Source organism: Octopus bimaculoides, chromosome 2 (assembly GCF_046866305.1).
Source record: "Octopus bimaculoides isolate indiv1 chromosome 2, ASM4686630v1, whole genome shotgun sequence".
In the NCBI taxonomy this organism is placed as follows: Eukaryota; Metazoa; Mollusca; class Cephalopoda; order Octopoda; family Octopodidae; genus Octopus; species Octopus bimaculoides.
Window position 1 is genome coordinate 100837451 of NC_142929.1, and position 15000 is coordinate 100852450.

The 15000-nt window shown below is 34.4% G+C and overlaps 1 protein-coding gene across 3 annotated transcripts in view; it reads left to right on the plus strand.

The window, feature by feature from the left end:
• LOC106868179 (cardioacceleratory peptide receptor) overlaps positions 1-15000 on the plus strand; it is an 82792-nt gene that overhangs the window by 27973 nt on the left and 39819 nt on the right. For all 3 annotated transcript variants that reach the window (XR_008267189.2, XR_008267191.2, XM_052978516.2), the window contains exons 7-10: positions 1514-1607; positions 2491-2633; positions 7353-7509; positions 9184-9312. Coding sequence is in view for 1 of the 3 variants with exons in the window: in XM_052978516.2 (XP_052834476.1) it covers positions 1514-1607; positions 2491-2633; positions 7353-7509; positions 9184-9312 (523 nt within the window). In the remaining 2 variants the exon portion in view is untranslated. The remainder of the gene's footprint in view (positions 1-1513; positions 1608-2490; positions 2634-7352; positions 7510-9183; positions 9313-15000) is intronic.

The following is a 15000-nucleotide window of genomic DNA, read 5'->3' on the forward strand; positions in this document are numbered from 1 at the left end:
GTAGAAGACTCCTTGGAAAGCAAAGGAACTGATCCAAAGCTCTTAGGCCCACAAACTTGCTTCATATGATGGTAAAGCTTCTTGCTGTCATTTGCATCAGCAGCAGCCTGAACGTCACGAGCAAGATCTTCCTACCAAGTGTTCTGCATCTTCCTGAGAGATTGCTGCGGTAGTGATTTTACAATACTATAGTGGAAAACTGCTAGATTTCGCTCACAGCTGAAAGTCCTCTGTGCAGCAATACATTGTGGGCATTGCGCTTTACAGCCAATAGTCACTGAACTTCAGCATCATTTTCATCAAAAATCTAAATAAATATATAAATATATATTAAAAATAAAGATATATGTATACCGAAAATAAAATAAATATACATAGGAAAAAAAAGCAGCACATGCTGAGCAGGGGTCAGCAATGCCTGTGCTTAGCGGCATTTATTCTGGCTATTTACGTTCTGACTTCAATACCGCCGATCCGACTTTGTTTTGCATCCTTTCGGAGTCGTTGAAATAAATACCGGTTGAATACTGCGGTCGATATAATCAATTTACCCCACCCATGAAAATTGTTGAACTTAAGTAAAAATTAGAAACTATTAATTAGGTTATCATGCAAATTTTGCTCTTTGGAGAGGGACACCTACAATCGTTATAAAATCTTTTTTTCATTCACTTTGTATGTCAGGCAGCAAGCACCAGAGAACTGTAATTTCCGAGCGAGATATTACTAACACAGACTCCATTAGTAGTCAAGTCATTTCATTTCAATTACTTCTTCCGCTTGCAATAATAGAACATAACCATTTACCTCGTAATAAGTGGGTAGAGTGGGGTTGCTTTGTTTCTAATGCATCATTGGTTTGTTTGTTTTTTATATTACAGTTCGTAAATAAATTTACAAATGTACGGTTAATAGACATACAACACTGTGAGAATTAGACCGACGATTAAAGCACCTGGCATTTTTTGCAGGATGTTGTTAAGAATATACTCTACTAATTTCGTCGTCACTACCAGCTCATTAGCTGAGAGAGGGAGAAAGAGAGAGAGAGAGACAAAGAGAGAGACAAACAGCAAGAAAGAGGACAGTTGTTTACAGCGGCCTATGGAAATTAAATGCCGTGATCAATCAGCATGCTTTACATTATTTGCATAGCAGTATATTCATTAGTGTCACGGATTAATTAAATAAAGTTCTGCGAATTAGAGTGTTTGGGGAATAGGTTTGGGGGACAATAAAAAGCCATAAAGGTTGTTCAGAGCACTTTAGATAAGTAGTTGCAAGAAGCTACACACATGCACACACGCATGCATACACACACATACGTAGGAACTTTATTTACAAACTTATTCAGACACTTTCCCAACAGTACAGAAACCCAAACTTTCTATTGAAGTTTACACGAGGCTTTCTTTTTCTTAAGTTCAAGGATTTCGACATTTTAAGAAACATATGTTATTCTAAATATGTCAAATACTTTTCATGTAACTGATGTTTTTGGATTATATTCTAGGCTGTCATCACATTATTGTCAACATTTATTTTGGTCTCACTCAGTATTGATCGTCTCCATGCAATTGCAAGACCAATGAGATTTTCACAAAGCTGTAAGTATTCCTTTCCGTTCTCAGTATTTTAGAACAATTGTCGTTTTCGCCACGAAACTGCTTACCCTGACTGAATCGGCTGTGCGTCGAATAAAATAAACTAGTGTTTTAAACATTACTTTTTAATTTGTAAATTTGTAAATTTTCTTATGGATAGAGTTTGGATATCTTCCGATTTATAATTAATGTTTTCTTGTTTAGTTACATATACTACTTCATGGTAGGAAGTTTGTATCACATTACTATTACTGTATTTAAATATAGTTTAAATGTAACATTACGTTATCTATCCATGTCATACATACATACATACATACATACATACATACATACATACATACTTAAAACATGGCGTCGACTACAGACACGTTGGCACAGAGGGTAAGAAACTGTACTCCGGAATAGACTGGCCAGTTCGTTTTCGTCGACGTCTAGAGTCTCCCTGAGAACGCCGTCGCTCTTCTCCGTCACTACATAATAATAATAATAATAATAATAATGACTTTCTAATTTCGGAACAAAAATCAGGACGTTTCAGGGAAAGGGCTATCGATTATATTGACCCTAATGGTACTTTATTTTATGGAATCCGAAAGGATAAAAGGCTAAGTTGATCCAGCGAGATTTGAACTCACCGTGTAAAGAGCCGAAACATATACCCCACCGCATTTAGTTCAATGCTCTCTTAATTATAGCCATAGTTCTTTTGTATCTAAGTAAGTTTAACTGAGAACAATGACAGTACAATGAGGTGCAAGTACTCTAGAGTGAGTTCTTGAGTAGTACGGCGTGTTGTATATTTATTTTTAGCATAAAGAAAAATAAAACAAACAATGAAACTTAACTCTACTCATTTAAAGCAATATTATTTTTCTTCTTGCAGCTCGCCTCAGCAAGCTATTGGTGACCAGTGCATGGGTGTTTGCAGTGATTTTACCAACTCCTCTGATGATATTTACAGAACAAATAGACATATGTATTGATAATTATCAATGCTGGATGAACCTCCCAAAGTATATGTGGAAGGTATTCTTAAACAAGATTTTCGTATTAATTTAAATTTATTTGGCAACTGTTGTTAAACAATATAGATTCTCCCTTACTATAACCTCTTGGGAAACGAATGCAATCAAAATTCTCGGCAGCCATAAACCTTACAAGATACAGTTGAAAGAGTAAGGAATTAAACCTGCTGGAATCTGTCTTCCAACAGATAATTTCAATTACGTTTTCGATGAAAGAATTATAGATTTGTTGACTGGAAAATACAATGGAATTTAGTAAAATATAACGAAAATTTTCTGGGTTTCAAAGATGTGTGCTACTTTTGAGATTGTTTCATACTCAGGCAGACTGCTGATGTGATCTGCTTTAGTGAAGTAAACTTTTGAAAAACTTAGGTTGATCAAAAATGCTTGGCCAGTTCCATCAGAAGCGCTTCTTCTAAAGTTAGATGACACCAAATCTTTGATAATTGTCTAGTTTTTTTTTATAATCTGGAAGCAAGATGCAGGGTTCCATTTGTTAAAGGTCATAAGTAGCTAGTTGCCTAAAGAATCTCTCGACTGAGCTGTAGCTGCAGTTCATACGGGAGCTGATAGTCCACACTGTTCAAGATTCTTGCTAGCTATTGATTGAATCATATTTTCCCTGAGGGTAAGTAATTAACTGTATATGGCACTGGTGAACCCTTCGTATGTAAGATCATGTTGTCTTGATGATTATACCAAAGTTTTTAAGGATTGGATAGGGAAAATGCTTAGAAAATGACAGTGTGAAGATTGTGTGACTGAAGCCTCTTCCAATGCACTATTCCAGTCTGCATCGAATTCTGAGAGGCTTTTTCATCTGGAAAGATTCGTAGCATATTTCACAGACATATTGACTGATTTGGACTATTAATATTGAGTAGGAACTGTCCGAGATTTAAATAATTATCAAAATTTTCATTCAAAATTTATATCTTCAAAAAGTTAGCAGGCGGTTTCAAATAGCATAGAGAGTAATTATTGTTTCACATTTAAATTTGTATCTATTAATATCAAATCATGCTTCCCTAAAGTGCTCCATCAGTATCTGCAACAGCATTGGGATACACTTATATTTCATACAAAACATATAGACAGTATATATATCGGAGCGATATCATTACTAAAATTCAATAACATAAATTATAGAAAATATTCTTTCCTTTTCTTTATGCTTAAATTATATTTCTCTATAATATGCAAGTATTAAATTTTATGAATCGGACTGCTAAATTTTATACGATTATAAAAATTTGAAATATATTTAAGCTTTATGTAAAAATTAACAATACTATTTACAGAGTGTATAATCTTATCGTTTTAGATAATTTAAACAAATTTATATGTAAAACTTAAAGATAAAAATTGTGAAGATGTTATGATAGTGGAAGAGGAGAAACACTGAAACTAACTTGTCGGTTTAGAAGAAACATGAGAAAGATTTGTTAATAATATAACTATAAAAGAACTGATCATCTTCTATAAAGTTTACTGTAGCATGTTCGCGGGTTTTATGAATTACAATTTGAAAAAAGATTCATAATTTCATAAGTTTCAGTTGAAATGTTTATAAATCTTTAGTTCATATATTTCAGAGTTTTGTAGTGCTAGAAGTACATAAAGCTATTTTATACGAAGATTTGTTCTTATGAGAATACAAATAGCCATGTCGATAGCGTACTGAATAATCAGACGAGTAGTTGGTTCGTATCATATACCGGTACTGCGATGTATCCCTAACCAAAACACTTTGCTTTCAATTACCGGGTCCACCCAAGTCTAAGTATGTGCCTTATGGTGAAGTATCATATTGTTGTAATCAGCTATATCCCTTTAAAAGGAATAGTGAATCATTGACTTCCAGATTCTTTGTTCAAGTTAGCCAGTGATAAGATTTCCTGCGGTAATTTCTCATTCGTCTAAATCTATGGGAATTAAACACAGATACCTATCAGATGAATTACCGAAGAGCTCACTCGTCTGATTTAATGAAATTCTCCCTTTAAAGCTATATCCACTCAATTGTTAAATAGATTTTATGTATTCACTGTCCTAAATTAATGTATCTGTCAGTAAATTCAACATGTGTCTTTAAAGTCTAGTACTCGCGGCCTGAACGTAGAATACTCTGACTTGGGGCTCTGGATACTGTTTGCTCTTAAGTACTCGGTCAGTTACTTTTCTAACATGTATCTACAAAAGCATAACAGACGAAGTCTACAAGAACATTTTTCTGTTACAAGATATCTACAATACCTGATTCTAAATAGTATTATGTTTCGATTTGAACTCATTTTTGTTGTGAATTTGAGTAATCTTTCTTTCTATGTAATTGTTACTGTACCTCATTTCCCTTTTTTGCTCTACCTCTTCATAAAGTTATCTTATTTCCCTTCAGAAATTTCATTCGAAATGGTTTCCTCTTGTGCTACAGTTTGAAAATATTAAAACTCAATACAAAACATGATTACACGCTGTATTGCCACATTGTATTTATTTCTATTCTTTCTTTTCTTTTTATTTTATATAAATTATTCTATCACAATAACTGTGTAATATATTGTTTTCATTTTTTGATGCATATTGCAGTCACTTTAATAACGTTTTTAAGTAAGATAATAATAGCTGAGCATATTTGAACAATATATTGAGCACCATCTTTCTTTGTATAGAAAGTTTTTACTATATTTTCTATTAAAATACAGACAAAAGTGTAAATTATTTTATTTTAATAAATTGGAAATCTTTCATTCGAAAGTTGTAATTAGATATAACAATTTAAATATCCATAAATAAAATATTTGTTTCATCTTAGGAGAGTTGAAGCCAAATATTGCTGTTTTCCTTCTACATAAAGCATCGACATTAAGTTTAGTGAATATATAGTTGTTTTGGTTTTTATTTCATTTATATGTTTAACAAATGTCTTCATGTAGTACTATTGATTATGTGGTATGTAACAGAAAAATGTTGAAGTTTTATGAATGTCATTCTGTACAACACCATATTGTACTTCTCGTGAAGTAAATAAAGTGCCAAAGTACAGCTTTCCATTTTTAAACTTGCCAGAACCAACTTTAGCTAATTTAATCTGTTTTCAGTAATTTGTATTTATAAAATATTGATAGAAATAATACTAATTACTGGCCATAATAATATTAATACATGAACTGAAATTTTATGCAATTTTTTCACGCTGTGATTTTAGCTGCAAACAAATAAAGAATTGAAAAAAATTCTGCTATTTGCGCATAAATAATTGTTTTTTGTCTGGGATAATAAAACCATTCTAAATTTTATTTATATCATGTGATCGATCCTGACTCCTTTTGATTAGATGCTAGACTTCTGAGATAGTGTAAGACATTCATTATAATTGTAAATATTTCAGAAAGTCAACTCTATAAGGATATGATTATTGTGAATGTTATCAGAACAATTAACTAGATACCTAAGAATAGAATCATTAAATTAAAATTCCCACTAAATTACAGTCTTGTGTTTTCTTTGTTTGATATTCTGATTGAATTCGCGACCTTTTCCGGCAGGATGCCAGTGGTAATTAACTGTGTCTTTCTTTTCAAATAGAGTAATATATAATCTATCTCCGGTTGTAGTCTCCAAGAAAGATAAAATCTCGATATGCACGGGTTTTAAACTTCTACCAGAGAAATCTTTTTCTCTAAGTTTGTATTAGATCTCATTGGAATACGAAATTGATTTCATTATTGCAAACATTCATCTTAAGAAAGAAGGATGTAGAATTTAAATTATTAAATGAAGTTTGCATTTGTGTTTATAGCTATTTGAAAAGTATTGTTGAAGCATTAATCGTTAAAAACAGACATAACAATTAACAATGATATGCGGGAATTAGTACCTTCAGCGTCTTGTTAGTATAAAAATATTAAATTTACAGTTTATGAAGATTCAGTTCTTTCCAATCGTCATTTATTACATTTGGATTTGAAATGAATAAAACATATCGGGTATAATCTTTATTTCGTGGAGAAATCATAGTTTATATAATTTGATTTATTGTTCAGCTGAACATTAAATTATGTTTAAAATAACAAAAATATTACAATTTCTAGGTACTAACGAGAAAATGTCACTTGATAAATTGGATACTGGTAAAATTGGACCATTATCTGGCAAGTTAATATTTTAACAAGTAACAAAGAAAATATCAGCTATACATAATTTCATTTCCAATAATCTTTTAACAGGATTTAACTGCGCAAATTTTATGTAGTAGGACGTTGCTAATAATGAGTTTATGGGTTAATGTGGTGTGCTGGCACAATTGTTAACCCATTGGGCAACATGCTTACCGACATTTTGTTCGCCTTTACGTTGTGAGTTCAAATTTCGTCGAAGGCGACTTTTTTTTATCTTTTGTGGGGCAATAAAACAAGTACCAGTTGAACACGGGAGTCCATGTAATCGACTTACACCTCTCCGGAAATTTCTGGCTTTGTGCTGAAATTTGAAATCAATAATTATTTCATGGATCTGGGAACATAGTGATGGCTCTGACATCATTTGCAAAATAATTAGTCAGGATTTCTTCTTTATGAGTAGAAACTCGTATTCTTAATTGCTTATAATCACGTAATAGGCCAGATAGATGAAATATAGTTATCTTGTTGTAGTATCAGTTGCCTTTACTCAACAAAATGTTACTAAACAGCATTATTTCGTTTGGTATTTCCAGATATACTTTACTATTGTGAGCTTTGTAGCATTATTCATCCCGGCCCTCTTGATATTGTTTTGCTATGTTACAATTATTTACATCATTTGGCAAAATGGCAAGAATGAATGGAAACTCAGAGCTGTAGGAAATCACAGTTGGCGGAATGGTGGAGATGGTAAGTTTTACAATTGAATCTTTTGTTTTTTGTTTTGTCTAAAGTTCATAAAAACAAATAAATTCGTGTATGTACCGCGAGAAAAAGAAATATTTGTACAAGAGAAAAAAGATTAAACACTGGATGACTAAATAAATAGAATTGGAGAGAATGTAAGAGAGATGTGAAAGGAAGTCTTCTGGCATAAAGGATGGGGTTAAAATGTCTTAAGTGAGAGCAACGAACAGAAAGGGTAGGAGATGGTACAAATGTTTTGAAAACGTCAACGAAATGTATGGTATCAGCTATGCAGTCGACTGCACTCCTCTTGCAGATATTTGTAGACTTGGATAAAAGTTAAAAATTACAGTTAAAAATGGTGAAGAGCTAGACTAAGTTTTACGGCATTCAGTTAGTTCATTTTAAGATTTAAGTAAAAATATTTCTCAAGCCGTCTTTGAATTTCATTTTTAAGGGATTGGTAATTGGTAATAAATCTCATTCACTACATTTTAAAATTTATTACATTCTATCTGGGGTTTTTTTAAAATCATTATTATTGATTAAAGATGGTAAGCAGTCGCAAACTAAATATTCTTGATATTCTGGTGAGGGTGACACTTGAATTTAAGTATGTGTGTATATGTACACACACACATATGTATGTGTGTGTGTGTGTGTGTGTGTGTGTGTGTGTGTGTCTGCGTGTGTCTGTAGATGATATATGTTCTTTCGCTATAAGAACTGCTCTTATCTTTTATGCTTTTTATCTTTTAATTGTTTCACTCATTGGACTGCGGCCATCCTGGGAGGGGGCCGCCTTGAAGTGTTTAGTCGAGCAGATCGACCACCCCAACCAGATGCTTTAAAGTCTGGTATTTATTCTATCGGTCTCTTTTGTCGGATTGCTTCGTAACGGGGACGTAAACAAACCAACACCGGTTGTCAAGTGGTTTGGGAGGACAAACTCAAACATAGACACACACACACACACACACACATGGATATGTGTGTGTATATATATATATATATATATATATATATATATATATATGTATATATAAGTGTGTGTGTGTGTACAATGGGTTCCTTTCAGTTTATGTCCAACAAATCCACTCACAACGCTTTCGTTGGTCCGGGGCTATAGTAGAAGACACTTGCCCATAGTACCACGTAGTGGGATCGAGTCCGAAACCAAGTGGTCTGGAAGCAAACTTCTTACCACAGAGCCATAATATATTGTTCTTTATTTTCGTCAATTCTTTGAGAGCAAACATCAGACAACAAAATTAAACTTTGCTCGATGAATCCAAAGCTACTCTAAGTCGACTTTGCTTTCATCCTTCTGGGGTTGATGAGTACAAATCAAGAACTACGTTCGATTTAATCGATAAAATGCCCTTAAAAATGCTGTTTGTCTAGTGACCGTGTTGTTAAATTTAAGTTATTTATAAGAAAACACTAAGACTAGATACGGTAAAAATTTAGTTTAACCTTCTATTATTTAAATTATGTCCCTGTCTCGAGTTGCATATTAGAAATGGTGGTGCAAAAATCCGTTTAAGGAAATCATGACTGTATCTAAACCGGGCTTTATAATATACTCTGACAGAGGAACCCCAACTTTACTATGTTTGCTTTCACAATGCAGTCGCTTGATTTTTATGTGTGAAATATGGTCGTTACATTTTCCAGGTAAGAGAGAAGAAAGTATCACTTCCAACAGCGGACATCGTTTTGAATATGACACTCATTACAGTAGAAAGACTCACATCCCACAAGCTAGAATCAGGACAATCAAAATGACATTTCTCATTGTTTTAGGTGAGTTTGCATGTGATTTCGACTGTGATTGTATTAAATTCAGTCAATATTGCTAATCTAATCTGCCAGTAGGGCTCTTTATTTATATAAGAGAAGTACAGAAATGAGATTCTAGTGCTATACTTCCTATCATCCTTTTTACTCTTTTACTGGTTCTGACGGTACTTGCAGAAGACAAAAGTCGGCAAACAATATTCGTTTTGGAAAAACATTAAACTTCATCAATAGTCTATGCCAGTAAACTGTAGCAATAACGCCTTCAGTAAATTTTATATTAATTCCCTTCAGTTTGGAGATAATTTTAAAATTTACAACTTGAATTGTTAAAAGCTGGGAGAAGTTTTTCAAGAACGTCTTAAACAAGAAGAGCAAACACAAGTCAGACTAAAACTGACTGAGAGACATAAAGAATTGGAATGCATAAATAAATAAATTGTCACACCTAATATTGTTTATATTCACTTTAACGCTTTATGCACCTCGGTCACCTTAGGTCTGATAAGGGCAAGTAAAATATGTTTGACTGACATTGTGAAGTCTGTTTGGAGCTGTCTTTGTGCTACCTAACATTGGACTCACTCCTATTGCATACCTTCATTTAATTTTAATTTATTTAAATTTCAGAATTGTCTCTCTTCCCTTTCTTAACTAGAATTTACCAGTAATATGTTAGAATGCCTCTACAGTTTCATCGTACATTTTTAATTTGTCTTGTCAGATTCTGTTCCTGTGTTGACTCAGATTTCAGGTCGCTTTTTTTGTAACCACATCCATCTTTTATCTGGATCTATGTTCTTCGGTATCTCTCAAAAGAACTGACAGTGCATCGTTTTATCCTTCCAGTTGCTTCCTCTCTTCGTCTCTGTCTTGATTCTTCTTCTTCTTCTTCTTCTTCTTATTATTATTATTATTATTATTATTAATATTATTAATATTATTATTATTATTATTATTAGCAGTAGTAGTAGTAGTAGTAGTAGTAGCAGCATCAGTAGTAGTAGTAGTAGTAGTAGTAGTGCTGTTTCATCGAAGTATGTTTTGGATGCTCTTACGTTACATTTCTACAAAAAAAGCGTTTATCAATCCTAGTCAGATCAGTTAGAAAAAAATATGATTATTTTGAAAATACCATAGAATTCTTAATGTCAGAAGAAGAAATTGCAAGTGAGAAGTGTCAGTTCTCTCAATAAAAATATTTGTTTCACAGAGAAAAGAAACGACAAAACGAATGAACAGAATTATGTGGAGACAGAAGTCGAGTAAATTTTGTAAAACCAAAAAACTGTGAACAGGCATTGACAATAGGCCTGAATAAGTACGAAGTTAAGTACCAAAGAAAGGGTATTGTACAGGGAATTTTCCAGAGTCGGATTTACCACAAAGAAATGGCATATCTACACCAGAACCCTTTTAAAAGAGTTGAAAATTTGCATTTTCTCCTTTTACCCAGCTTATAAATCGATAATTTGCTTATATTGTTTATTGCTGTCTAGTATTACATGTTATATTCAATGTAATTGTGAGGTCTAACTTGATGGATAAACTAGAAGAAAACAGAGTTTTGAAATTATTATCTCATGTTCGGCGCTTAAGACTTAATGGTCTAGTGGTACTTTTGTTAGCCCGTGCTTAGAGCAGAGCATCAGATGACCTTAATGTAGTCTTAATTGATAGCATAAATATTGATTCAAACAAATATCGATATGTTTACAAATGTGTTCTCAGCGAAGAAGAAGAAGAAGAAGAAGAAGAAGAATTTTATAATTTCCTGATATTTAAAAAAAATATTAGTCCACAAAATCTCTGCTGATCCTTCAGGGCAGCCTCATAACATTATCGAAAGCCGCAAGGCAAAGTTTATACTTTCCCTTCAGAACGACAAAATACTTCAGCGCTCTTCAGTTGCTGATTATGTATGACTTAAAATGAAATACTTACAAATATATTCATGACGGTTCTGCTGCTACTCGAAGAAATGCTCTAAACCAGTGATTCCCAACCTGTGGTCCGCGGATTCCTGGTAGTCCGCAAAGGTAGTACAGAGGGTCCGTGAACTAAATTGAAAAATTCATATATATATATATATATATATATATAGTTTTAGGGAAAAGAATCAGATGAAAATCCACTGTCACATATAGAAAAATTAATAAGTAAAAGCACAATAAATAAGTATAATATAATACAAAATAATATCATAAGATATTCATAGTTTAACATTAACTCTATTCACAGCTCAACATTAACTCATTCATAACTGAATCGCTTTACTTCACTTCTTCTGCTGACATTCTCAATCCCAAGCATTCGCAACAGTTATTGTTGCGAATATCATTATATATGACTTTACAAAACCCTATGTGCAATCAGTGCTTGAAATGGAAAATAGTAATTTCATATAATGTGAGGTTTTACACACTTTCCCAGTCAACTGAAGAGAAACTGATTTCCAGTGAGTGGTTCTTCTATATAAACGAGAGCCGGATTCGAATTTCGGTTGCAGCAACAACTACACCACTTTGCCTAGGTCATTAACCTTTTGAAAAAGAATTGTACACACTTCAGAATCTTAGCTAATCATATTTATATATTTATTTTTGTTATAAATCGATACTTTTAACACAATATACGGATTCTTAACAAAATTATTATTATTGCATTTTCTCGTCGGCTCTTAGAAATTCTATTAAACGCAAAAGAAATGCTCTGGGCAAAAGACAGAATTAATGAGAATGCGTTAAAAGAGAAACAGCAACTATTTTAATATCAGATTTCAAATAAAATTACTTTGTGTTGATGTCTTAATGACACTGTTACAATTACTAGGAACAGTAAAGATGAATGGGGAAGAGCAGATATACATACATATATATATATACATACACACACACACACACACACACACATATATATATATAGTTATTAATATTTCTAAGTCTCTCTAAAGGAGACTACGGCAGCGGTACTGGAAATTAATAGTTATCGCCAAGCCAACATGGCAGTCCCAAAATTAGGACGAAAGCTGCCGTGAATTAGCTCCAAGAAGCCATCGCTTCTAGCTAGCTATGTGACACACGAAACCTGTGTCCTTTATAACCTTCGAACAGGGGAGGTCAGCAGTGTCCCCCTGCTGGTTTGGCATCTGCAGACTAGACTAGTTTCAGGGTGTTGCCCCTTGTCAATGCAGAGCAGCCAAGCCTTAGCCAGGCGGCGCTGCTGACTATCTGCTCGAAGGTTATTTATCTAATTTCAGTGGAATCTATCCACTGGTTTTCAGAAATAGAGTTATTAATATTTCTAAGTCTCTCTAAAGGAGACTACGGCAGCGGTACTGGAAATTAATAGTTATCGCCAAACCAACATGGCAGTCCCAAAATTAGGACGAAAGCTGCCGTGAATTAGCTCCAAGAAGCCATCGCCTCTAGCTAGCTATGTGACACACGAAACCTGTGTCCTTTATAACCTTCGAACAGGGGAGGTCAGCAGTGTCCCCCTGCTGGTTTGGCATCTGCAGACTAGACTAGTTTCAGGGTGTTGCCCCTTGTCAATGCAGAGCAGCCAAGCCTTAGCCAGGCGGCGCTGCTGACTATCTGCTCGAAGGTTATTTATCTAATTTCAGTGGAATCTATCCACTGGTTTTCAGAAATAGAGTTATTAATATTTCTAAGTCTCTCTAAAGGAGACTACGGCAGCGGTACTGGAAATTAATAGTTATCGCCAAGCCAACATGGCAGTCCCAAAATTAGGACGAAAGCTGCCGTGAATTAGCTCCAAGAAGCCATCGCCTCTAGCTAGCTATGTGACACACGAAACCTGTGTCCTTTATAACCTTCGAACAGGGGAGGTCAGCAGTGTCCCCCTGCTGGTTTGGCATCTGCAGACTAGACTAGTTTCAGGGTGTTGCCCCTTGTCAATGCAGAGCAGCCAAGCCTTAGCCAGGCGGCGCTGCTGACTATCTGCTCGAAGGTTATTTATCTAATTTCAGTGGAATCTATCCACTGGTTTTCAGAAATAGAGTTATTAATATTTCTAAGTCTCTCTAAAGGAGACTACGGCAGCGGTACTGGAAATTAATAGTTATATATAATGTGATAGCCCTAAGATCATCCTATTTTAAACATTTACCGTTCAATTACCAGTTATCGTAGCAGTTGCGACGTTGCAAGACATTTACAGTTACATATTAAGCCTTCAAATCAACATTTAATACATGTGCTTAATTCATATAAAACTTTTTGTCTCTCTCTGTCTGTAATCACAACAGCGACGAGGTAGGTACGTGATCACCTTTTTTTTTTACCAAACCTGATGTAATTTTATGTATGTATGTATGTATATATATATATATATATATATATATATATATATATATATATATATATATATATATATATATATATATATGTATGTATGTATGTATGTATGTATGTATGTATGTATGTATATATATATGTATGTATATATATATGTATGTATATATATATGTATGTATATATATATGTATGTATATATATATGTATGTATATATATATGTATGTATATATATATGTATGTATATATATATGTATGTATATATATATATGTATGTATATATATATATATATATATATATATTTATTTATTTATTTATTTATTTATGGGTTTCAGCCAAGTGGTTGTGGTCATGCTGGAGCACCACCGTGATTTTCTGTCTTTATGCTTTGCTCTCTTCACGTTCCTTGCATGGCTCTTCTCCTGCACCTGATATAGTCTAATGAAGAGTTTTGATGGCACATCTGGTGTATAAGAGAATTTGACATCGCTGCCCTAAACTGTGTCTCATTTCAAGCCATTGGTTCGTCTGGTATCGTGGTGAGGAAAGCGTCGAGTTTTGTCTTGTAGACCTCCACATCCGTGTCTTGCAGGTCTCTCAAATGTTTTGGCAGGGCATTGAAGAGCTGAGGTCCTCTGAAACCGAGGCTGCTGCAGTATCTCGTTCTTATGTGAGATGCAGTGGACGGCACCTTTGGCACCATGCAGTGGCGACCCGTGCGGGCATTCCTGTAGTACTTGATGCCAAAGTTCGGCACCAGTCCTTCCAGTATTTTCCATATGTATATTATTACATATCTCTCCCGCCTGCGTTCCAGGGAGTAGAGACCTAGTGCCTGCAGTCGCTCCCTGTAGTTCATCTGCTGGGCTGTGGCGATCTTTTTTGTATAGTGCCTCTGAATTGCCTCGAGTTCTGCTGTCCGTTTGACACTGTGTGGTGACCACAACTGAGAGCAATAGTCTAGGCGGCTCAGGACAAATGTCTTCCATAGAGTCAACATGACTTTTTGATCCCTTGTACGGAATGTCCTCAGTATCCACCCCGCCAGCTGTCTGCACTTTGCTGTCAACTTGACAATGTGCATGTGAAATGATGCATCACTACACATGTTAATGCCCAGGTCTCTCACGGCTTGTGGTTCTGGGATTGCAGTACCTCCAGGTCCTGTGTATGCCAGTTGGGAGGTACTTGTGGCCTTGTAGCGCAGTACTTGAAATTTTTCCGCATTGAACTGCATATTGTTTTGCTCTGCCCACTCATATATTGCATTTAGGTCATTCTGTAGGCTTACAATATCATCAGGATTCTTTATTGCCTGAGATAGGTTTGTGTCATCAGCGTAGCTAGTGACAGTGGCTCTCCGAGTGACCGTGGGC